The sequence below is a fragment of the Pelobates fuscus genome, chromosome 3 (genome assembly GCF_036172605.1).
Source record: "Pelobates fuscus isolate aPelFus1 chromosome 3, aPelFus1.pri, whole genome shotgun sequence".
Taxonomy (NCBI): domain Eukaryota; kingdom Metazoa; phylum Chordata; class Amphibia; order Anura; family Pelobatidae; genus Pelobates; species Pelobates fuscus.
The window spans coordinates 287,270,506-287,296,133 of record NC_086319.1 but is presented as its reverse complement, the minus strand read 5'-3'; the positions used below and the strand labels follow the sequence as shown (position 1 = coordinate 287,296,133).

Genomic DNA, 25,628 nt, shown 5'->3' with positions numbered 1-25,628 from the left:
ATTTTCTTTTCTTTGGTTTTTACTATATATTGGGGCTGATGTGTGTTGTAGTCCTTGCAGCTTAAGCGCAGGACTTCTCTTTTTGTATTTGTATTTACTTTGTATCACACAGCCTGGTTACAATGCTGCTACCCATCCCATGTGTTCCCTATTAAGGGTTAATAAGTAAAGGGGTGTATATAAAAAAAAAATACCCTTTTCTGTCTCATTGGAGATATTTTTGCCAGAAGCTCAAGGAAGCAGGCTGAAGGGTCAGTGTTAGGACCCGCTTAGGGGGGGTCTGCCTTGACGTTGGCAGGCGGGCATCCCTCCAATGGCCATTGGAGCAACTAAATGACCTCCATTTGTCTAAATATACATAGGGATTAAGGAAAAAGCGCAGGTAACATTTTCTTTTCTTTGGTTTTTACTATATATTGGGGCTGATGTGTGTTGTAGTCCTTGCAGCTTAAGCGCAGGACTTCTCTTTTTGTATTTGTATTTACTTTGTATCACACAGCCTGGTTACAATGCTGCTACCCATCCCATGTGTTCCCTATTAAGGGTTAATAAGTAAAGGGGTGTATATAAAAAAAAAAAAAATACCCTTTTCTGTCTCATTGGAGATATTTTTGCCAGAAGCTCAAGGAAGCAGGCTGAAGGGTCAGTGTTAGGACCCGCTTAGGGGGGGTCTGCCTTGACGTTGGCAGGCGGGCATCCCTCCAATGGCCATTGGAGCAACTAAATGACCTCCATTTGTCTAAATATACATAGGGATTAAGGAAAAAGCGCAGGTAACATTTTCTTTTCTAATGTAATAGAGCAGCAGGAAATGCTAGCAGAATGCTTGGTTGTATAGGGAGAGGTATTAGCAGTAGAAAGAGGGAAGTGCTCATGCCATTGTACAGAACACTGGTGAGACCTCACTTGGAGTACTGTACACAGTACTGGAGACCATATCTTCAGAAGGATATTGATACCTTAGAGAGAGTTCAAAGAAGGTCTACTAAACTGGTTCATGGATTGCAGGATAAAACTTACCAGGAAAGGTTAAAGGATCTTAACATGTATAGCATGGATGAAAGACGAGACAGGGGGGATATGATAGAAACATTTAAATACATAAAGGGAATCAACACAGTAAAGGAGGAGACTACATTTAAAAGAAGAAAAACTACCACAAGAGGACAGTCTTAAATTAGAGGGGCAAAGGTTTAAAAATAATATCAGGAAGTATTACTTTACTGAGAGGGTAGTGGATGCATGGAATAGCCTTCAAGCTGAAGTGGTAGAGGTTAACACAGTAAAGGAGTTTAAGCATGCGTGGGATAGGCATAAGGCTATCCTAACTATAAGATAATGCCAGGGACTAATGAAAGTGTTTAGAAAACTGGGCAGACTAGATAGGCCGAATGGTTCTTATCTGCCGTCACATTCTATGTTTCTATGTCATGTGTCCTTAAGGGGTTAAAAGAGGGAATGTTTTTTAATGTGACAGAAAAATAGATCATTAAACTGCACCAAAAAGACATGAGGTTAAAAAGAATGGCACTGAATCTAAATGTTACATCTTTTAGTAATTTGAAGGGGACGGGGTTGTTTGGGGAACAATAGAGAGACCCATGGTTAGTTTGAGGGATGTTTAGGATTAGTGGAGACAGCTTAGCCTGGCTGAGAATCATCATATTAAGTTTAACAGTACCTCGATGGCATGTAAAACCTACCCATAAGCCCCTTTAACCCTAAGCCCCTCTTAACCCATATAAGACCTCCTAAACCTAATAATTCATTTTTGCTTGGTTTTTAACTTCCATCACTAGACATATTACAAGTAAAGGCATGCTGACTTATTAGCTCCGTTCATCTAATTACACACAGACTTATAATGTTTGCAACATATAAGCTGAATCCTTTCCCTATGTCTAGAACAGCTTTTAAAATTTACAGTCATGCCCTCTGTATGTTTTAGCCCTTACTCAAGCACCAAGGTATTGTTCAGTAGTGCCAATATATATATATTTATACACCTATACATATACATATATATATATATATTGGTCAATCTGTGTTTTATTTGAGGCATCAATGAAACAAGTAATACAGCATTATAGTTGTGACATTCGTAATACAGGTATAAATGTAACAGTACAAGAGCAATAACTTGTGTTGGCATGGAAGCATATCTAACTCAATATCACTGCTAAGTAGAACAAATCTGCAGACTGTACACAGACACCTAACAATTAAGCAAGCCTATTTAAAAAAAAAAAGAAGAAAATATGACGACATCAGAAGCATCAATCTATGCAAAAATTTTATAATACTAGTAGCTGTAAAGGATGTAGATTAACTGGCATAGTATAAACGCTACCTATCAGACTATACAGTCAAGATAAGAAAACCACTAGCACTGCATTTCAAAACAGTGTAGTTAAAAATAAAAGTTCATTGTGAACATTACTGTTTGACGTAAACTGGAGACACTCAAAGTAGGCAGGTAGACAAGTCAAAGTAGACAAGTCAATTATCAGCCAATGCCCCGGGTCTGGAATTGAAGGGGGGCAGCTGTTAGTTGCCAAATCAGCCGATTCCTGGACTCTGTTTACAGGTAGTAGGTATATGGAGGTTGCAGAGGGTGATGGTACAATGATGGCAAAGCAAGGCCCCTCTCCAGCCCCAGGCCTGTTTAAGGCCAACATCTTCAAACCAGAGACTCAACTTTGAGAGTCCTTCCCATGACGGGAGCAGCAGAAAGGCCCAGGTGTCCTTCCACCACCAGCGTTTCAGGGGCAAGACCCTGGAGGCCCTCAGCCTAGGTAGGAAAGCTTCAGAAGTAACTGGCACTGAAGAAAGACCTGTGCCCAAGAGAGGCGTGTCTGGCACTTCTTTTCGGTTCCCCCTCACCTCCATGTAAGGCTGATGTGGGTTCAAGGCCGTGCGCTTCTCCAATTCCACTCAGAAACGTCGGGAAATCTCATCCAGACGTTTGAGAGATTGTGCCACTGAGCTGTGGTGATCCACATAGGGTCGTGTGTGAGTATTCACTTTAGTGAGAGGAGCTTCCACCATCTTGCTGAAGCCTCTACCTTTAGATAGAATGCAGTTTGTTAGGAATCAATAAAGATACGTGCTTCTGGTTAGTGGGGACCAGGATAACCCTTTACAGGTCCAGCGTGGGAGTAACGGGACAGCAAAGAGTCTTCAGTAGATTATGGACCTCTCTCCAGCCGGCTGGCCTCTAGTTGCACCACTCAGCAAGATCAAGTTGCCTGCCCCTCAGGACAGTGCAATCCGTGCACGAGAGGTGGCAGACTGTGTAGGATTCGGTCTGCTGCCATTTGCAGTCGATATCTGAAGATTTTAAGGGCATTTGACTCCATAAGTGCGCTCTATCTCAGGAGTTATAAAGAAGTGCGTCATCTTAAACACCAAGACCCCCCCAATTGATATATTAAATTATTGATGACATGACCATCCGACCTCAGACTTCAAATACAATGTAAAGCCATATCTGCCTATTTAAAAGTAAATACATTTCAAGATGACCATAAACAAGTTGCCTTGTACTCATACAATTACCTATGTAAGCAGGAGAACAACTAGTTAAAGGAGGTTCTGCAACACAAATAACACACGTAAGGCTTTGTTTTATTCATATGTACCCCATTGCCTATGAATAAAGTCAAGACAGAGGTACAACACCTTAAAATTAAGTCTGCCCTGCCAAAAACTGTTGGGAGACCTGCATGATTTTATTTCTAAAGTACTTGGTCCCTGATGGTGACAAATGAAGATTACAATAGTATGAGTCTTCCTTAATGTTACTGTGGCCTTTTACACATTAGTAGAGTAGTGCAGTACATAAACCCAACCACCCAATACAACCACTTTTGCCACATGCCAAGCAAGCTCACAAATACACAGGTACATATCCAGATATTATATATGCAATGACATACACATATATTTTTTTTTTTGTTACAAATCTTCACCTTTAAGCTGTGAAGGGATTGTGGGAAATGTGGTCTACAAACATTTGCAGAGCCAAGACTCTTTGGGGGCCACATTTCTCTCACTGAATGTGACCTACATGGCTGTAAGTAATATGCCCATGATGCACAGCCACATTCTGAAAAACAGAACTCCTGGACATTTAGAGTACCATGCTTTTCCCTAGTCAAAGGAGTCGATTGTAGAGGCTTCTTCTGAACCTCTCTCACCTTATGGATTAATCCTGCATTACACATGTGACACTATGAGGAGATCAGGACATTCATTTTCCACCTTTTTTAATTTGATGTTTATGCTCATTCCTACCAGGACGTTGGCGAAGACCACAGACAAACATCATCACAGGATGTGGGATACTACTAATAAGATTATGTTTCTAGTTCAATCATTTATTTAAAAAAAATTATATCCTGAAGAGTAGTAGTAGTAGTAGTATGCACTACAGCTCCCCAATGCAAAAATTAATTTATTTAGCGATGGCAAGCCGTTACAGAAATATTTACTGTGTGTGTTAGCTGAAATAAAAGCTAACACACACATGTAAATAAACAAGGAGTACCTGACACATCCCTGATTTTAATAAATATGAATTACTCACTTGTTCTGCTGATGCTGTAGCTCTCATTGTCAAAGTTCATTCTACCTCCCTCATCTGTATCAGAGTGCTCATCTCTGCCATATTGTTTTTCATTGTCACAGTTCCTGTCCCGACTGGATAAAGATCTTCTTCTGCGTCGCTTTCTCCTGTAACTCCTGGGAGCAGGCACGCCAATATAGATGTTGTGATAATCTACAAAGATATAGGCATACTAGTGGAACATACAGGAACAAAGACATTTTCACATATTAACAGATTGTTGTTTTGTCATTCCGTCCTATAAACGTTGTCATTTTTTTAAAATCAGTTTTTGAGAGTTGCTGTTGGGTAAAGAAATGTATTAATTCATCAAAGTTCATTATATTTTTTTGATAAGGTAAACTCACAAAATCACTTAAAATTCCATAACCTTCTGTGAAATGCGTCTCGAGGGCCAAAGCAAAAATTCTACTGCGTTGCCAGAGTTAATGTGCTCACAAATCATTACATGGCTTCTGTCATGGGGCAGGTAGGGACAGTGTACATGCAAAACCTTCTATTCAGGTTTTTTTTTATGTTTACTTTCTTTGTAATCAAATCTTCTGGCAATTAAACAAATTCAGTATCATATATTGTTTTCCACTTTTTCTTTTAAAAACGGAATTACTTTTCCCACTTTTTTTTTTTTTTTTAGTATAAATTCTTTTATTTAATTTCTTACACACATACATTTAACACTAGGACTACATAAGTCCAATACTGTTTTAACATAATTAACACATTTACATAATACAAAATACAAAATACAGAATACAAACACAATACAGTGTTATCTGCCGGGTCAGGCATTGAGAGAGGATATATCTTTAACTCATGGCTCTAATTATTTCTGAGCTCAGGTAAGTCCTAATATGATCTATAGCCAATTTTCAATTTTGTTAAACCACCTTTGCCATAGGTCTCTTCTTTTGGGGGCATTCAAATATGGGATGCTCAGATCTCTCTCCATCATTGTCTGAACTTTTCCCACTTTTAAATAACTTTTTGCACATTTATTTACTTTTAAGCAAAGGGAAACGTCATCATACAGGATCTTATAAGAACATATTATAATGGCAAAAGCCTGTAAAGGTTGAAAAGTAATTGAGATGACCCTGGAAGAGTACTTTCGCCCTTGGGCAGTTGGCATGATGTTTGGCTGGGAACACCACACACCCTGCACTGAATATTCCCTACCTTCTTACAGACAATCCCTGTCTTAACAGCTAAAGACCACCCACTTCCAGCTCTGTACCCCTCCAGTATTAAGCATTAGGAAAACTATACAAATGAAGAATCCTTAAATGTGACAAAAATGATCAGCTCATTAGATACACCTCATCTTTCCATACATAGCTGCACTCCATTCGTGATATTTTCATGTTATATGAAAAAAGACTCTAAAGGTAATTGTTGTGCAATTCAGTCCATATAGAGTATCCTAAAGTGAGTCTCTCACATGTGGCTGACAGAGTGCCAAGAACAGGCCAACAATAAGAAAACACTTTGATTGAAGAGTTTGACATAAGGTTCCCCAATCCTCAAACATTGATGCCAACATAGAAAGGCAGTGATATTCAAAGAGGCATCACAACTGGTAACAAACACTTTACAAAAAGAGATCATAAAACATTTCCTAAAGTAACAATTGAACGAGTTATAGGAACAGGTGGAAAATGCCAGGTGTGACAAATCTGAGCTTATGATATTTCATGCTTATGTTAAAATTCAGTGGATCCATGCTACCTAGTGACATCAATGTAGGCTGTATGTTGTGAGGTTCAAAATAGGAACTGGCTTTATAATAGGTAAGAATATATAGGTAATCTGATACCGGTGAAACAACAGAAAAATATGTAAACACTGTTGCTAAGTAAGTGCATACGTACATGAGTACAATTCATTCTCTTTTTAACAAGTAAGATAATATACAATTTACCATTGTGTGTGTCACCCAGGAATGGTGGTAAGAACAGGATATTAACTTTAGTCTACAATACTGACTTGTGAACATTTAGAGAGTGTATGTTGGATGAAGTGGCATACAATGTTTGCAGAACTCCCCCAGATTGGTTTGTTTGCGTGTGTGTATATATATTTAAATTTCCATGAAGAAAGGCACACGCTGGGCTTTTTGAAGAAAATTATCCGTCTTTATTAATGACACACGGGTTACCGCAAATCGACGTTTCAGTCCATCATAGGACTTTCCTAATTGCTGTAACCCGTGTGTTATTAATAAAGACAAAAATCTTCTTCAAAAAGCCCAGCGTGTGCCTTTCTTCTTGGAGATTTATGTTGATTTAGCTGAAAGAGCTCCATGGCACTTATACTACAAATGTGAGTGCAGGATCATGGATTATATATGTATATATAAAAAAATAAATCACACAAATCCCAGTTTCATGGTAGTTCTCATCTTACCATCTTCATCTTCGTATTTCTTCCTGGAATTTAACACACTTTCATCCATGGTATCACCAGAACTACAAGAAAAAGATGCAAATAGGTCAGCGTGGTTTAATGTATGTAATGTAACTCGTTCCTTGGAGAATAATGCTTCTCAAATTTTACTTTAGCCCACTGGAAAATAACATCCAAAAAACAGCTACTAGTTTTACATTTAATGAACGCATTTTGTTCCATACTGGGACCTCCAGCAGAGATATTTTAAAGGAACACTATAAATGCATGATGTTATAGGGATTTAAGTGTCCAGCCCCCCCTTCCCCCCACCCTCCTCCCCAAGAGGGTTTAGAAGGTAGTTTTTACTTACCCTTAGTAACACATTGGTCTTTCCGTGGCCATCCGGCCTCCCTGGTTGAGATAATCAAAATTTATAAACTCAGCAAATCCAACCCTTCCTCCCAGGTAAGCATTGGGAGGATGGGGCTCATGAACAGCAAAATGCTGTCCTTCATCAAATCCTCTCCATGAGCAGCATTTGATTGAATAACCTAGTCTGTTTAGCTTGAAGCACCCCTAGTGTTGTCAGGAAAACAGACACTAGAGGTATGTTTGACCCCGCTATCATAACATTGCTGTATCTACTAAATGGCAATGTGTTACAATGCAAGGTTAAAACTAAAGGGCAACTGTGCCCAGACCACTTCTTTGAGATGAAGTGGTCTGGGTGCTTGCAATGTCCTTTAAATACATTTCTTTCTCCTGACTTCATTATAGGAGAAATGTGTTTGTTTATTAAGCATCTAGCCACACATAAAAAGTAACTATTGAAGGATAGAATTCAGTATAATTCTGCCCCGAGCTCTGTGTATTTCTGTGTTTTCTAATAGGTTTACCATTTCTCTTTTTGACTTCTGCTGGACAATGATTGCAGGCACCCAGCACTTTTTCAAAAAATCCTAACATGCCCATAGATTTACACTTCAACTCAAAACCATGTTTGGGGGCAATTGGGATGGTAGACAATTAAAGTGGTGTAACAGTAGCTAACACAACACTTACGAGCTAGGAAGAGGTCTGTGTAATTTACTCGTGATGATAAACAAGTTTCCCTTTCTTGAGAATTAGGTCTTGTTTCTTAAGAATTCTCAACCCTAAAAAAAGAAAGACATACGTATTAATAAAACATATGCTAAAAACGTATGTTCACAAAATATGAAATGTTCATTTTCTTTCCAGGTATACCAAAGTGAACGGGTACCCATTTGGTGCTACCAAGTACAGTAGACATGGTGAATATATTTTTTTAATAAAATCACTGTGCCCTTTGTTTCATTGAGATAGTGGCGGTGTCAACCCTTTTGCTTACAACATGGTGCAATAAGTTATTAGGAATCTGTGGAATTTGCTGGGTGTGTAATAAATAAATACTGTTCAATGGTCTTATAAGGCAATGGACTACATATTATGACAATCATTACAGAGGAACATGTTGAATTATTAATAAAGAATTCAACTTAAAATTTGTAAATTCTGTATTTTAATGGGTCTACTCTGATGGAAAAACCCTGGGGAAATATAGCAAGCCTATGTATACTTATTTGCAAAACGACTATTATATCAGTTTCCTGGTAGCTGACCAACTGCATGACTCCCGATACACATTAAGTGGATAAGCAACATGCCCTACAGGAGAACAAAATCAATCATTGCTTCTATATGTTATATATGTTATGGAGATTATTGGAAGAGATTGATTATATGTTTGTTCATAAACCCAGATGCTATGTCTAGCTTAGTGGCGCGGTATAAAATGCTCTTCTCATCCATGGCTGCTTTTACAGTATCTTAATATAAATTCAGCTCTATTTTAAAATTACTGTTCACCAGTGGTCTATCTGAACCATAAAAGCCCCTTTCAGGTAGACCTTAGCCTGGTTCATAATTATCTCCTGCACCTAGAGCGAAGGTAGCTGTACTTTATTTGTTGCTGATGATGTGACACCATCTGCGCTACCTACAGAATCTTCATCATCATTTGCACATAAAGAGGAAGATGTTCCTCCGTGTCCACCTGTGGGGTCTTTGCATAAACCTGTGTCTGACATTTTCTTCATTCTCCCATGTTTACTTTTGAACATCAAGGAGGGTAAAATGAAATCTGCCAAAACTGCACCTGTGCGGCAATTCAGTGGATTACCACTTTGAACTATATCCAGACCTACCATGATCTAGCCCAGGGGTAAGCAACCTTCAGTTTTCCATGTGCTGTGGACTATATCCCCTCTGATGCATTGCCAGCATTATGGTTGTAAGAGCATTATGGGAGATGTTGTCCACAGTATCTGGAGTGCTAAAAGTTGCCTACACCTAATCTATCATTGTGACATGAGTTGCCCTTAAACTTATACCATCCATCTTTTAGGCCTATTCTGTGTTAAACCATCGGCAGCACCCATCATAGGCATGCACAGCAAATTATTTTAAAGAATAAGCAATTGTCTAATCATCTCAATATCATATTATGCAATCCACAGCTGACACCAACATACATGACAGATTACTATATATGCAGTGTACTTGTAGTTTGATTTACTATATGGCCTGTTTTCTTAATTTCATGTTGCATTGCGAATGTAGCTTATTTGGATGTCTGTAGTGTACAATAAATATCATAAATTGGAAGAAAAAGATTTAAAGTATGGATCTTACTGTTATGTTTTTTTTATCTAGTGATAACCAATATATACAGATATAAACATATTTTTTTTTTCCAGAATACATAAAAAGCTAAAGTAAATTTGTTCAAGAATTACTCAAACTTTGTTTCACAGAGACCCAAACAATGGGCATGGGGGGGACAACTTGGTACAAAATTAGAGTATGCCTGAGAAAACCCAGTAGACCTCTCTGGCACCCATTCACAGCATTCATGCAGGAGATGCACTTTCAGAGAAGGAGATCACTCTGATTCTCAGACTGGCCATACCCAGCTGGATTATATACACATAGTGCCTCTCCTTGCTGCATAACCCCACTACATCCTTAACCATCCAGTACATTAAGATTATATAATTTTGTTAATAGTCATGTACACTTTATCCCTCTGTGGTCTCTTACTACCCTAATAGGAAGTACAAAGGCTTTCACTAACCAATCTTCCAATTCTATTATGGCTTCATTGAAAACCTACTTGTCATTAGACGTGACTTTAATGCCCCTAGGAACCAGGTCTGGACTGTTCCCACCATGCACAAGTTATTTTACTGAACATCCAACACAAATTTAATCTGGTGAATATATTTTGTGCATTGGAAGTGAGCAACCAGGTGACAATTGTAATTAGTACCAAACTTGAATGACCATAATCCATCCCAGCTACAAGGCCTTTCAATTTTGAATACTGCAGCTGTAAGGTACGGACTGAGATGGAGAAGATTTTCAACCGGATTTCTTTAATTTTGTTACTAGATTATTACTTTACTATAATGATATCATTGTTACAAATAGTTTACTACTGTAATATGTTGTACTTGATGTTACATGTAGTTATTAATAATCTGGGTGATAGAATTTTGGTTGCCAAACATTTACTTGTTTATAATAAATGGCTACCCTGCTCCATTCTCCCCCCCCCCCACCCCGCTTGCCTCTCCCAGCTGTAATTCCTTTTAAGTAATTGTTTTTTTTTTTAATCTCTCTTCCTTAGCCCAAAATCATCATACATCTAGGGTTCAAGGCCTTTTAATTTGACTTGGCTCTACCTACCTCCCCCCCCCCTTCCCCTCCTCCTGCCCACCCTGGTTCCAACTATATAGCATGCTCTTCTAGCTGTTTGGAACCACAGCCAATCACCTCATCCTTCCCTTCGCATTCTATCAGCTGCTGCAGTATTACTATTAACTCTCTCTGCCATCACATACAAATCCCTCTGCTACCTCTTGTCTCATCTACCCAGTTTAACTTTTAGATTGTCAGCTCACGGGCAGGGCTGTTTATTCTTATTGTGTTGTCTTTCCCAATTGTACAGCACTGTGGAATATGTTGGCGCTTTATAAATGCCAGTAATAAATAAATAAAAATCTTGCATTTCTAGGGCGCACTATTATAGAGGTACGTTTTATAACATAAGGTATAGAGCCACTTGGTACCATTAGGGGGGGTTCTCCTCTGTACCAGGAAGATCTAACCAGGCTGGTAATGTAGCTGTACCTAGCACTGCTAGTTCATGTAACATCTTGGTTATTGAGTCTTCTCTCCGTGACATATTCTTCTCTACATTGCCTATTTTTCTATTCATGACCTATTCTTCTATTATATAGCTCATGGTGAAAGAGGGATCCACCTGAAGATGCAGACAGCTTCAGGATCTTCTTGGCAGATAAACATTTTTAAAATTCTATTTATTAATGCATTACAAAGTAAAGAGTCATTTTTACCCTATGGATTATTGGTAACAAAGTGCACAAAACAACATGTGTGCTTTAAATTCCCTCTTTCTATGACGTGGCCAAAAAACTGTTTCAGCCGTGTCACTAGTTCAGGTCATTTCTAAAAAAAAAAAGTTTCATACAGAATAAATAAATAGATTTCTATCAATTCTGTGTTCAGGACAACGGAAGATCGGAAATGTAAATATGGGAATGCATCAACCAAAATAAAAAATCAATTCAGTTTCCAATCTTGGTGTGCGCAACCATTTGCGTATTTTATTTATTTTTAACCACTCTGGTAATTAGTTTGCAGAAAATGGCATATAACCTTCACACTTGGCTGGTGGAATATAACAGTGACCTGTTATGGCAGAACGATCAATATCTCACAGGGTGACTTTGGCGGGATCTCTCTCTGTGCCGGACAGCACATGCTGATGAGTGTGCTCTATGATATACATGACGAGATAGAATGAAGCACTCCAGCTAATGGAATAGAACTCCCATAATCTGGATCCAGTCTGGTTTTTTATTTCAATACTATCATTTTTTTTTTATTATGTGGAGCATGTAACAGGAACATAAATATATTAGAGATGTCTACAGTACTTTTGTAGAACATTTCTCACTATTTTATACCAGCAGGTAGATTTGTTGCACCAGGGTATATAGGGAGATGTAGTCAACGTAAAAATTGGAGGTAAATGAATAGAAGGTCTGGAAGTAAAACATGGCTGAGTTCAAAATAGCCGAGATATAAAAACGCTCAAACTGGAGAATCATATTTCTAATGTGATTATTTTATGAAACATTTTTCATTTTGGTTGCCAATGAATTGAATAAGCCCTGCATTTAGATTCTGAACAGTGTCATAGAGATAGAGAATATATGCCATTATGTTTATTATAGGCCATAGGTTATTATTAGATAAATCAAAATACGATGTCTGGGTGAACTAGATAATATGATAGGTAAAGACTCAAAATACTTAAATGAATAGTCCAAAACTAAACCTTTCTGTTTCAACATAAAGTTGCCGTAATGTAGTGGCTTTTATACCTGCAAGTATTCTATGACAAGACCCACCTGGCAGAGGATGCTCCCATACTAAGTGGTCAGAATTTAGCAGGTATCTCCTGCAGGATGGAAGCCTAGAATTTAGGATTTACCACTTTATAAAAAATTAAGATATTTGTGTTGTTGTGTATGTTGCCTAATACTTCAAGATGCCGAGAGCTCTGATAAGCCCAGTGAAATAATTATTAATTCAATTATTTTAAGAAGTTAAAGGGATACAGTATTGCTGGAATTGGAGATGGGAGTGTTCTGGAGGATGTGAGTCCACAATAATATAGAAAAAATATATACTGCTTTCAGAAAGTGAAAAAATAAACACAGTTCCTATTTCTGTTGCAACTGGGATATTGACAAAACACAAACAATTGGTGACCATTGAGAAGGGGTAGAAGAGATAAATGAAAGTCCTACAACATCAACATCACTCAGGGTGTGTATATTTGACACACACATTTTGCTGTATATAAGTATACTATATACGACTGAAAGACATTGAGCATGAACAATACCCTTGTGGACCATCCTCTGGTCTCCTGAACTCATTTAGCTGTCAGGATACCCCAAATGTTCTTGTATGGTTGATATTTTTTATCTTTTTAGATGATCAAATTGCTGCATTCTATGTGTTGGATGTGAATCAGATTTACTTTTGAGGTCCCACCACTCATATATTGGATGTATCACTTCTCAGAATGTCATATGTGTCCCTGCCTGTACCATGACCCAGAATGGTAGAGAAACCAAGTGGATCTATGAATGACTAACATCAGTCAATAGAATGATCCATACAGTGCAGGATTTTCAAATAATCTTTATAACCAAAACAACTGAATTTACGAGATATACAGACAGATATATAGGGGGTTGAAACAATGACACATTATAGATTTTGATGGAATAATGGCCAATTTAAAATACTGCAGTGTGTTGTGAGGTTTGCATTTCATGTACTACTGTGATTAAGACACTGTGACACTGTGAGCTACTATTTTATAGACTCACGTTTGATGGTCTTTCAATTCTACAATAGCCAGTCGGAAATCCATAATATAACAGTAGCAGCAATATGTCTTAAATGGACCTCGCTACAAATTGCTAGGTACAACATTAAAATACAAACTCCACCACACACCCTACAATTTATTAAACCATTCCAGAGTTTGACAAAATCCTCAACCCTAGATCAAAATTGTATTATGGGAACATCTGCGTTGCAAGTAACGGTAACATTAGGAAGCATGACCTTTTTTTTTTTTAAATCCTTTACCATGAAGTGGAAGTTTAAGCAATGTGTTTTCAGCTTATGCACACCATTTATTATTATTATTATTATTATTATATTATTTATAGAGCGCCGTCAAATTCCGCAGCGCTTTACAGTGGGTGGACGAATAGACATGTAGTTGTAACCAGACAAGTTGGACACACAGGAACAGAGGGGATGAGGGCCCTGCTCAATGAGCTTACATGCTAGAGGGAGTAATTTAAGTCATCCATGCCATTCAAGCAACAGCAACCCAGCACTTGCAACAACTAATATAGAATCTTGCAATGCATGTGAATATCATCTCTAAATAAATCTTTGGAGGCTCATTTTTGTAAACTGGCCCATAGGTGAAGCTTTCCTAGGGCCCCTTTAAAGATATGCAGTCAAGAGTAAGGGTTTTTTTGGCTGGATGTGGCGACCTTCATTGTGTTAATTACTTTGCTCTTTATTTTGGACCTACATTCTTCAATGGGACAGAATTCAGGCACAATGGACTCATATCACTGTCTGGCAGGCTGAGCACAGCTATTACAGTAGTGCTGTGATGATAACTGGCACAGTATGTGTTCAACAAATGGCGTTAAAGGGATTCTAAATGCACCCAGACCACTTTATCTCAAATGCGTTCCCCAGTGCAGTAGCCATTTGGTTTTAATCCTGCAATGTAAAATATTGCCATTTTCAAGAAACACCAATGTTTTCATCGCAGGTTTAACACATCTCTAGTGGGTGTCTTCCCGACTCTTGAGGTGCTTTACCTGTAATAACCAAGTCGGATTCGCTTATTCAATCATTCTTTTCATAGAGAGCAGTTGATTGACACAGCATGGTGTTTTGCGCACTTGCCTCCTCATGCTCCTCATGCTCCCTTTGGGGAAGCATTGGTTGGCTGAGATCATCAAGCTTGATGTTCTCAATCTAGGAGGTGGGGTGGCCACGGTAAGAACATCGGGAGAGTTAGGAATACAAGTTTGGATTCCTAATGCTATTGTGTTCCTTTTTAGTCAGCTAGGCTGTGAGTGGATGGGCTGCACTTCAATCTGCTAGCTGGGACTCTGCTCCTACCTACCTCTGATAACTACAAACCCCCTCACCTGGACTCAGTTTTCACTCACACACTGCAAGGGCGCGAGTGGAAATTTTGAGTACCTGTGATAAAATCTAAAGATCAACACACTATTGAATGCTTTGTACACCTCTCTGTGCTTACATAATTACCCCAATCAATGTTTGTAAAAATGATTTTTTTTTTCGCTAGTTTTAATCACGTCAGATACAAATGAAACACAAAAAGCAACAAAGACGTTTTGGTGGTTTTTGTTTGATTTAAAATGAAATTGCATTTAAATTTAAACCATTGCAGCAAACTGATTTTAGTGAATTGTCGGGAGATTTATCATGTCTGATAAAGTTTTCAGCAAATATCTCTCTACGGATATAGCAGACTGAACTTACAAGCGTATCAGTGTACTCATGCTCTCATTTATAGTAAAGAAGTACAAATAATTAGATCGATTCTTTCTCTAAGAAAATTGACACTTGTATTGAGATTTTACACAATATCCTTTGTAAGCATTAGTTTCCTAAATAACCTCATATTGGAATTCAAAGAGTATCACATTGAGAAAACGGCTCCTTTCGACACGATGAATAATTCAGAAGACTCACACCAAACAGGTAATACTGTTTAAGTAAAAGGCAGCCATTTAGTCTTGTCTGTCGGAATTTTCTAAAACAAGAGCATAGGAAATGTAACTGCATCCCCAGTGTGATTGTGATTTTTATTTAAATATAACCAGATCAACCTTCTACTGATTTTCAAATTTCCTTCTGATAGGACTGGACCTTATTAAATAAACATAGCTTTTATCTAGGAATACTGCCTGAACACATCATTCACATTAAGAAGTTATCTCTGATGCAGAGATAGCTACATTGGTACTGACAGGGTTTCCTATCCTTTTACAAAATAATACTTAAGCTCTGGAATAATCAGGGGACCAAACAGACTAAATGATTTAACATTGGTTTAAAGCACTAATGATCATTGCTAACTATATATAAGAACACAATTGATCATTTGACCTTTAATGGCCATCATCCAATCAGACTTAATAATCTGTGTACTTCTAAGCTATATATAAAGTGATCTTGACCATCTGAAAATCATTAAAAAAAAAAACGCAGGAAATACGAAACATTTGCAATGAAAGATAATTGAAACCGCATCTGACAAGGGACATTAAACACCAAAATTGTTACATCTTAATGTAGTGGTTTTGGTGCATAGAAGCTTTGTCTGTTTCCATACAATGTAAAGTGTCAATGTCTGGTAGGCAACCACTAGAGGCACTGCCTCCTTAAAGTATAGTGCCAGGAAAACAACATTTTTCCTGGCACTATAGGCACTATTAAAAAACCCTTCTGTCACTTACCTGGGTCTAGCGCCGATGTCCCTTGGTGCTGGCTATGGTCTGCCTTCGCTCCTCTACTGACGTTAACTGGCGGGGGAGATCTAAACCACATACACGGCAATGGTCACGCTCACAGTAGGATTTCCCCATAGGAAATCATTATACAGTGCTTTTCTATGGGTATTCTAGTGACCCTTTAGGTCTTCATGATAGACAGCCACTAGAGGTGGAGTTAACTCTGAAAAGTAGTTATTGCAGTTTCTTAAAAACTACAATAATTAGCTTTGCAGGGTTAAGGGACCTGGGACAGTGCACCCAGACCACTTCAATGAGCTGTAGTAGTCTGGGTGCCTATAGCGTTCCTTTAAGTTTTTTGTTTTTTTTTCAAATTCTTTATTTTCGTTTTGGTGCATCAAGTCACATTTTCATACATTCGTGACAAAGATCTTTCTGTGAGACATATGCACCTTTTGGGTCAAGCATTATCAATTCAGGTATAACAGTAACAATTGAACAATATGTAGAGATAAGAACAGTGGTATGTTGTCCTGTGTTTTTGGGTGTCCATTAAGGCACAGTGTGCTTTTGCTATATATGTGTGCGATAGTCTAGGAGGAGTTGGCACTCTGCGTGAGTGTGTGGTGGTAGGGCTGTACATGAGGAAACCGGTATGTGGTGTATGTTTGTTTTGTAGATTAGCCCCGTGTGTATAGTAACATGAGTGCCTATATGCCTTAGTGGTGCTGCGCTTTTTGTCGTTAGTAGTATATCTAGCTCGGGTGCCCTTGACCTAGGGGGTGGCGGGGGGGGGGGGATGTGATCGTATGTTGGACGCCAGGTGGCAGGATTTGCTGTGTGTGGGTTTATGGGGTGTCGTATAGCCCGGGTCTCTGTGGACGGGTTATTTATCTGTTATTCTGTGGTGGTAAAGCGTGTGTGTCATTAAAGGAAAGAAGAAGAGATTGTACGTCCATTGACATAAACGATTGTCCATAGGTTATTGAACATTTAGAACTTTAAGGCACGGGTGTGCAACTGTTTGGTTGGCAAAGCTAGTAATAGCGGCTCCCAATGTTCACGGCACTGGATGTTGCGATCCACTAGGTCTCGGTTCGTGCTGAGAGGTGCTCTCTGGGCCCCATGTCGCTTCAGACAGGTTTCTCTGTCGCATAGTCGTTGGGTGAGGCAGTCCCAGGGTGGCTAGGAGAGGGGATGCTTCCTCCACTGAGGTCAATACATGGGTAATTCCCTCATGGGGTACTTCCAGGGTCCCGTTGGTGCCCCATCTGTAGGCGATACCTGCTGATCGGAGTTGTGTAGTAAGTGGTCCATAGGTTTTGCGCCATAGGAGGGTGGCTTTCGAGAGGTCCTAAAAAAACGTCAGTGAAGAGTCTTCAAACTTTAGTGGTGTCTTGTCTTTCAGGCTTGCCATTATGTGAAGCTTATCTTGCACTGAGACGCATCTGAGAATGACGTCTCTGGCTGCTTTGTTCTTCAGGTGGGGGGATCCCGGCAGGCGGTATATGCCATCTATGTTTATTTTCTTTACCACTGTGTGCGGGAGCACTGTGTTAAGCAGGCGCCTGATATATTGCGGCAGTTCTTCGGTTGTTATTGTCATGGGGATGCCCCGGATTTTGATGTGTGAGCGTCGTTGTCGGTCTTCTATGGTGGACATTTTAATTGATAGGTAAGTTTGCTGGTGTTGTAATTGTTTAATGGCTTCTCCCATCTTGTTCATGTGAGTGTGAACCGACACCACCTCCTTCTCTGTGGTGCTCACTCTTTCTGCGACCTTGTTTAATTCTGTCCTGAGGACAGCTGAATCCGCTGCTAGGAGTTTGTGGATGTCTGCCAACAGGATTCTCAGGTCCCTTTTAGTGGTAGGGGCTGAATCATCCTCCATCTCCAATAGTGGCGACTGCATTATTTGTGGGTTTCTGGGTGAGGCAGGTCTGGGCTGTGATAGAGACTGAGCCCTGTCCTGCTGTGTTGCAAGAGGGTGCCCTGGTGTGTCTTGGCTCTGTGGTGCCAGAGTGTGTGGCTGTTCAGGCAGCTGCATTGGAAAGTGCCCCTGGAGGTTGGATCCCTGCCCTGCTGCCCTGGATGCCATACCTAGTAGGTGCCTGTGGGGGCTCCCTGGACGGTCTGGGCACTGCTGGGGATGGGGGGGCGTCTGAATATGCTCCGGTGTTACTGCCGTGGTAACCGGCCGGGTTTGGGCGGGCTTTTGGAACATGGCCCCTATATCTCCGTCTCTGGTACCTTGGTGCCTTTGGGAGCGTCGTCCCATGGCCGGGGTGTGTTCCGGTATGTCAGGGATGTCCAGCTGGTATGTCTGGCCTGTATGTTTCGCCAGATGTCCGCGCAGGATTTCCTCGAGGCCAAGGCTTGAAGGTGAGTGGTAGGCCCCGATCTTGTGTTTCCGTTTCTGTAGCTTCTGCGGTTGGAAGAACAGCATTGAAAGGTGTAGTGTTTTGTGCTGTAGCTTTCTAGGCGGGTATTGTTGCTGGATGGTTGCAGGAACGCAGGGATTTTCGTGGATTTAGTCCGTTTGGTCTGGGAGCTGTGAGATATGGCGTCCATTCATGTTGAGTTGCAAGCTCCGCCCCCTCCTTTAAGTTTTTTGATTGTTTCAAGGTCTTCACATTTGGCAATATTGTGGATCGAATGATAATGTTGAATGTTCCTAATAGAAAAGCTTTCAGTTCCATGCTTCTCTGAGAGCCATTTGATTGGCAGAGCTTGGTGGCTGCTGTACATGTGCTGTAGATCCTCAATGCTTTTCTATGAGAAGCATCTGATTTGACCAGAGATCATATATGTTGATGATAAAAGGGCAGGTGGATTGGGCTGCTAGTTGGATACTGTTTTAGAGGTAGATAACAAGGAATTTGGATGATTTATTAAAACGTTATTCCAGATGGGCCTTGAATCTAACACCTACTAAGGAATATATATATATATATATATATATATATATATATATATTAATAGACAATTTTTTATTTTTGGTATTTATGACTAATCAAGCAGGCCCAGCTATGTCTATTCCATACTATTTTTCTGGTGTCCCATAACAGTGTGAAATAAACTAAAGAACAGCTTTAAAGATAACCTGGCATAAAGCCCCCACTTTCGAGCTACTCAGATTCACTTACAACAACTCATAATCTCATACACTATGTCAGAATTTCATTCACCCGGATAGGCCTAGATCCAGGTACATTCTAAGCCAATCCTTTCATGCTGTAGCAGCTTCTGCAGCCTCTCGGAGCAAGATATAACTACATATTAAAAAGATTGGGCAGGTAGAAATCATTTTGTATTACAGTTTATGTTCCACAGTCTGTAACTGGGATAAACCTAGCTTTCCACTGTGTAGCTTCGTAATTATTTTGGTCTTATCTAATAAAGTGTTTATATTTTACTAAAACAAAACACTTTTGTTGTAACATCATAATGAAAGTTAAATTAATATAATAATAATAAAAAAACATTTTATTTTTATTATATTAATTTAAATTTGATGATGACATTACAAAGACCATGTGTAAATGACAAATATATACATTTCTAGAGCTTTATTTACTTTTGTTAGTTTGCATTTTGCAGACAATCTGAATTTGCAGTAATTGGTATTATTTTTCAAAGAACATTAGAATTGCAAATGTATGTGAGCAGTCAATGGAACATGTTAATATTTTAAGCAAATAGATTCATTAAGAGATAAATAGATTTTTGTTGTTACAAATACTTGCTGTCTCAACACTTAAACACTTCAATAGCATTAACTGGTGGTAAATAAACATTGGTTAAAAAAAAAGTTTACCTTTAATTTGCATAATTTATCTTGGTAAAATCATAAATGGCAGACAGACAAAGCTAGCAGGCAACCCTTTACATTTTGATCTATACATGGGCTTAGAGTATTGTTAAGTAATAAAATAAACACATTTTCATTTACACAGTAGCTTGATTTTGATGCACAATTTCATTTAAGAAACACATGAAAAATAAACCATAGTATAGTAATTTAATTCCATTAATATTTGTTCTCCTTATTAACATAACTGAGAAGTGCTAGTGAATAATAGATTAGAAATTAATTCAAAAATAGCTTCAATAGCTATATCAGGGATAGGCAACCTTCGGCACTCCAGGTGTTGTGGACTACATCCCCCATAATGCTCTTACACTCATAATGCTGGCAATGCATCATGGGAAGTGTAGTCCAAAACATCTGGAGTGCCGAAAGATGCCTATGCCTAACCTATATTATCGGTACCTAAAGCCTCTTATTTCACCATAACCGAAAACATGCATATTGATATGCAAGTGAAATCCCCATTACTTGTCACTCTTAAATAAATTGTCCACAAAATTCACAACATTCACAACTTATCATTATACTCCAGATTTTGTTTAGATTCTTACAGATAAAGCAAAAGTCAAACGTTCTCATTTTTCTAGGGGCAGCAGAGGACCAGGCCTTGGGTGACAGGTCAGCCCCAGGTTTAGTCAGTTCCACAAGAACCAGAAAGTCTGCATTTAAAGACCCCTTTCAATATAATTAATATATTATGTTTCAGTGGCATTGACACTTAGAGTGTCCCCTTAACTCCAGCATAATATGTATTTCTGCAGATATTATTTAAACACATAGTTTAAAGATGTAACATACCAATATTTCTAGAGTACATAAGCTTTGCTTTACACATTGAAACACATATTTAGAATTAAATAGATATTTAGAATTTATTTTGTTAGTCTCTAAATCATCTTCTGGATAACTATTCCATGTATCCACCACCCTTATCAAATATTTCTCAGATGCGATACAACCTTTCACCTTATGCAAAGTCTGGATCTATTACATCTATTTATTTCAAAACCAGGGTTCCAGGCACGCAGAACATCATCTAGTGTTAGACTTCAAGAAGCAGTCCAGTAATTTTTGGAGCACTGGCTAGCTACCACTTGAATGTGAAGTATGTGAAAACACAAGGAAGGCAGCAACAGAGATCTCTGATAGCTTTCATTCATCTAGTATAATACAATAAATAGACCTCTGACATCATTCTCATTAAATCTTCCCCAAACCAAGTCCATGTTTACCTCTTTATGTCTGCGGTGAGGAAGGAGAGATGGTCACAGTGTTGGCATGTGTGGCGTGCTGGGGGCAAACTGCAGATAGACGCTAGAAGCCAGTGATGACAATAGATCTGGGAGGTGTGAGTACTGAGCGCTGATGCCAAATGTCTTTCACTGCCCAGAATACAATTTGGTTTTGGAGCATTGACTTTTAGAATGTATCCCATCATGCCCTTTGGCAGCATCACATTTAGGGAGATGGAATGGAAAATAACAGTGGTCATGACACAATTAATCACAGAGAAAGGGTAGTCATCTACGAAGAGATCAGTGACATCAGGCAGGCCCTGCAGCCAAAAGTAGGAGAAAAAAAAAAGTATATAGAAAATAAAAATATATAGTATACACAAATTTAGCTGCGAAATATATATAAAAATATAAGAAGATAGATAGGCAGACATAGAGATGGTTTAGAATAGTCTCTAGAATTCACTGATTAAATGATTTTCTCCTAAGCTACGCTACAGAATTACATATCTTTTACATATTATTTTTCTTTTTTTTTCTTTTATAAATTAGGGCTAGGTTTCCCTCAATAGTGAAATGTAACATACCCTTTTAGTGATATGTTGGGAGAGATAGATGCAGTGGCTCTGTCTTCGCAGTTCGCCTCAGGATATCAGTTTTTGGAGAGAATTAATGAATTAATTAATGTTGGCAACTGCATTAGGGGCTACTGCCCGCTAGCATATTTAATTAATTGTGACTATATCATTAGAAAATAATCCCATCAAGGCTTATGGAAATATCATAAACCATGATACGGAATGTCTTCAAAAATCTAAGAAGGCATTATTTTCCTCTCACACAATTCACTATTATGTACCTTTTATATTTCATGATATTTTTTCCCCTCTAAATATTTTAAGGCACTTTCGTTGACAGCAGCTGGTGCCGCAGACTCTGCTTCCTGACATTTCTATGGCTGTGGAAGAAAGGGTACATAAAAAATATTTACAAGAAATTTATATAGACCATAAAAAGGTATGTAAAATGGATAAATCTTGTCATCATGGGGTAATAGAGGCCTTCATGCTTTGTTAGGATGTCTCCAGAACCCATTGAATGTTTAATAATACACTCTTCATTGTAATCTATTCTTTCTGACTCTCTCTATTTATTCTATTATTTTAGAAACAGATATGGACTTTAGAAACAGATATGGACAAAGACATGCCTTATAAAGGAGCCATGTGTGAATACATAGAAGGGACCAAGGAAGGTAAGCTAGTGTGAAACCAATGTGGGTGGGGGGGCAGGGAAGAGGGTGGTCTGCTCTAGATTGCAGGTAAGACAGAGGTGCACAGAGCACCCTTGTATCCGTTACTTATTTCAGCCTGGCCTTGCGGGACCATCATAGAGGATCTTTAGTATCTTCTGCCCGGTGTAGGGAGCTGCTCACAGCATACAGAGAATGGATGGGGGGGGATATGATGCTTAGGCTTAGCCCGGCCTCTCATGGCATACTGCAAGAAGCACTCTCTCAATCCTGCAAGGCCACACTACTATAGAGGGTAGAGTTTGCTAGTGGGGTTTTTTAAATTAAATAGCACGCTATAAGAAATAAATAAAATGACTGGCAGGGGCAGTGATTAGGAAGTTAAAAAGTTACTCTAATCACCATAAGCACTTCTGCTTTTAGAAGTGGTCATTGTGGTAGGAGAGTGGATGTGCGGTGTTTCAGCTTGAAATGCTGCACATCCAGAGTTATTTTTGATTGTGTGCCAAGGGCTGGTTATGCCTCCAACAAACGTGACTTCGGTGGCCAGAAACTCTGTTTTGGGCTACCTGTCAATTCTGTGTAGAAGAAATGTCTGTGGTCAGCACACACTGCATGCTGGCGACAGACACTCACTGCTTCTTCCTGGCAGGCAGAGCACCCAGATCATTTTTAAATGAACTAAAGAGGTCTGGGTGCCTACAGTGTCCCTTTAAGTGTGCCAATCAATGGCTTTGATTGTGATGTCAGGATAGGAAGTGCCGAGCAGCACCTGGAGCATCACCTGGCGTTTGATTAAGGTAAGAAAAAACTTTAACTTCTTTGGGAGGTTGACCTAATTAATAATCCCTAATAGGGCTTTATTCTAACAACAAAGAAAATGGTGAAATCTCACCATATCGAAGAAGCTTTGTCGGCTAAAACTTGTCTCTGGAACTTTGCACATATTAATCTAATTTTATGTTTAATAAAGTATATACTTTAATATATTGGCTATCAAGTTCCTGAATTATAAAGAAGGTGGTATGATCCTCAACCATACAGTGCTTATCTGCAGAGACAGCTCCAGGCTTGTGAGTAATACATTAGATTTTTTTATATTGAATGTTTCTTAAAGCAATATCAGAATATATCAATATAAAGAAAGAACATTAATCACCATTATCCTGTGCAGAAGCGAAGGGTCGCCTAAAGTGACCCATAAGCCTCTACTAGCAGAACTCGGTTTTTAGCTCATGAGCAGGTGAGTGTTCCATTGTAGACACTAATTTTATCATATATTTTATGGTTTACACTATATTTAATATTTTGTTTAAACGATGTACACAGAAATGTTAAAGAAATACGAGTTTAACAAAGTCAAGGTTTTTTTGTTGTTGTTTTTTTAAGTGATACCACCGTTCTATTTGCACTTTATTTATTCAGCACTCAACTGTATATGGTTACAAGATAGACAATGTCCCAAAAGATCCCTCCACCTCCAGCATGTCCACCTTAATTGGGAAAAATAAGTGTGAACAATGAGACAAGGAGCTGTGAGTTTACTTTGGTTGCTTCACTACAGACATAGATGTTGCACATAGAGCCACATACAGGTACCATATTTTATGTTATTACTGCTACGATGATAGCATTATGATTGGGGAAGAGGACATCAAAAACGCATATAACAGTTTTTCAGCTGTGCATTTGCAAATAATTTGGATATCACAATGTATAGATTAAATTGTATTCAAAGTGACACTTATTTTTTTCCCATTGTAACACTTTAATCTATTCAAACAAAAAAACCTTAGCACAGTATAAATGCAGTTCCATGCTCACAAATGCTACATACCAATAGTTCCTTGAATCTCCACTAGATGGCACTGGATCTACACCGGTACTTCATTCACCCCCTATAATAAAGCAGACTGCAAAGGTATTTCGCCTTTTATCAGCACGATTTGAAAATGTTACTGAGGGAGAAGCAGTTTTATTCAACAAAAGGCATGTTTAGGGCATGGATATACATACATGGAATAACATTTTTAACAATAAAAATAAAAATATTTAGATATGGTTTCTAGTTTTCAAGTAGGACATGTTGCTATTTACAAAAGCCATTATCATTCTAGACAAAATCCAGTATGCCTTCGCCAATGTCGACATATCGCCTTTAATATCTTTTTTTCTTTTTAGTTTCTGCCACTGCTGGTCTTATTTCTTTCTTCTAGTCTTTTTTCATTGTCTATCCCTATCCCCATTATTTTATCCCCAGTCTCTGTTTCCCAGGTTTCTGTTGGCCAATCTCTCTCTCCCATTATATCGAGATCACCTTTCCATCAGTCTTATTTTTTAACCAGATTTCCCTTTCTTCTCTTCACCAATTTCTATTTCTCTATAGTACTACTAGTATGTTCCACTGTCTCCCAGACAGTCTTTATTAATCATCACTATGTAGGTGATGATTGAGTGGATATGACCAGAACTGTCCGATGTAAGACGTGTATGCACTGTGTTTCCCTGAAAATAAGATCAGGTCTTAAATTATTCTCCTCCCTCCCCTCCTCCCCCCGAAAAATGTACTAGTGCTTATTTTCAGGCGATATCTTATTTTGGGGGAAGAAAGAGTAGTAAGCATGTGCTAGAAAGCAGGTCTACGTTCGGGGGAATTCCCCTGAACATAGACCAGTTCACTAGGGCATGGAATCCCGCAAATCTATGTTCAGAAACTTCTTCGAACAGCATATGGAATCCCGCAAATCTATGTTCAGGGAAAATTCCCCGAACTGATTAGTAAACTAGCGACTAGGGCTTATTTTCAGGGTAGGGCTTATTTTCAGGGTAGGGCTTATTTTCATGGAAAAAGGGTATGTGGATGGATATGCTTGACTGGAATTTTGTGTTTGAGGGAAGGAGCCCTTCCAGCTTTTACTAAAAAAATAAAATAAAATTTCATCATCTACCATATTCATTACCTTTGTGCAGGGAGGGCAGCATAGTGCCTGGCAGTGGCTAGAGAATGGGTCATGCAACTCTGGTGGTTGGAGACCAATATTATTCCAGCCTC

The 25,628-nt window shown here is 38.8% G+C and overlaps 1 protein-coding gene across 1 annotated transcript in view; it reads right to left on the bottom strand.

Moving 5' to 3' along the window:
• The window catches only part of SLC4A5 (solute carrier family 4 member 5), a 139,694-nt gene extending 118,233 nt beyond the window's left edge, over positions 1 to 21,461 (bottom strand). The window contains exons 1-4 of the mRNA XM_063448669.1: positions 21,322 to 21,461; positions 8,075 to 8,166; positions 7,031 to 7,092; positions 4,589 to 4,780 (exon numbers count right to left, since the gene is read on the bottom strand). Coding sequence (XP_063304739.1) covers positions 4,589 to 4,780; positions 7,031 to 7,079 — 241 coding nt within the window. The 5' untranslated portion in view covers positions 7,080 to 7,092; positions 8,075 to 8,166; positions 21,322 to 21,461. The remainder of the gene's footprint in view (positions 1 to 4,588; positions 4,781 to 7,030; positions 7,093 to 8,074; positions 8,167 to 21,321) is intronic.
• Between the last annotated feature and the right edge of the window lie 4,167 nt (positions 21,462 to 25,628).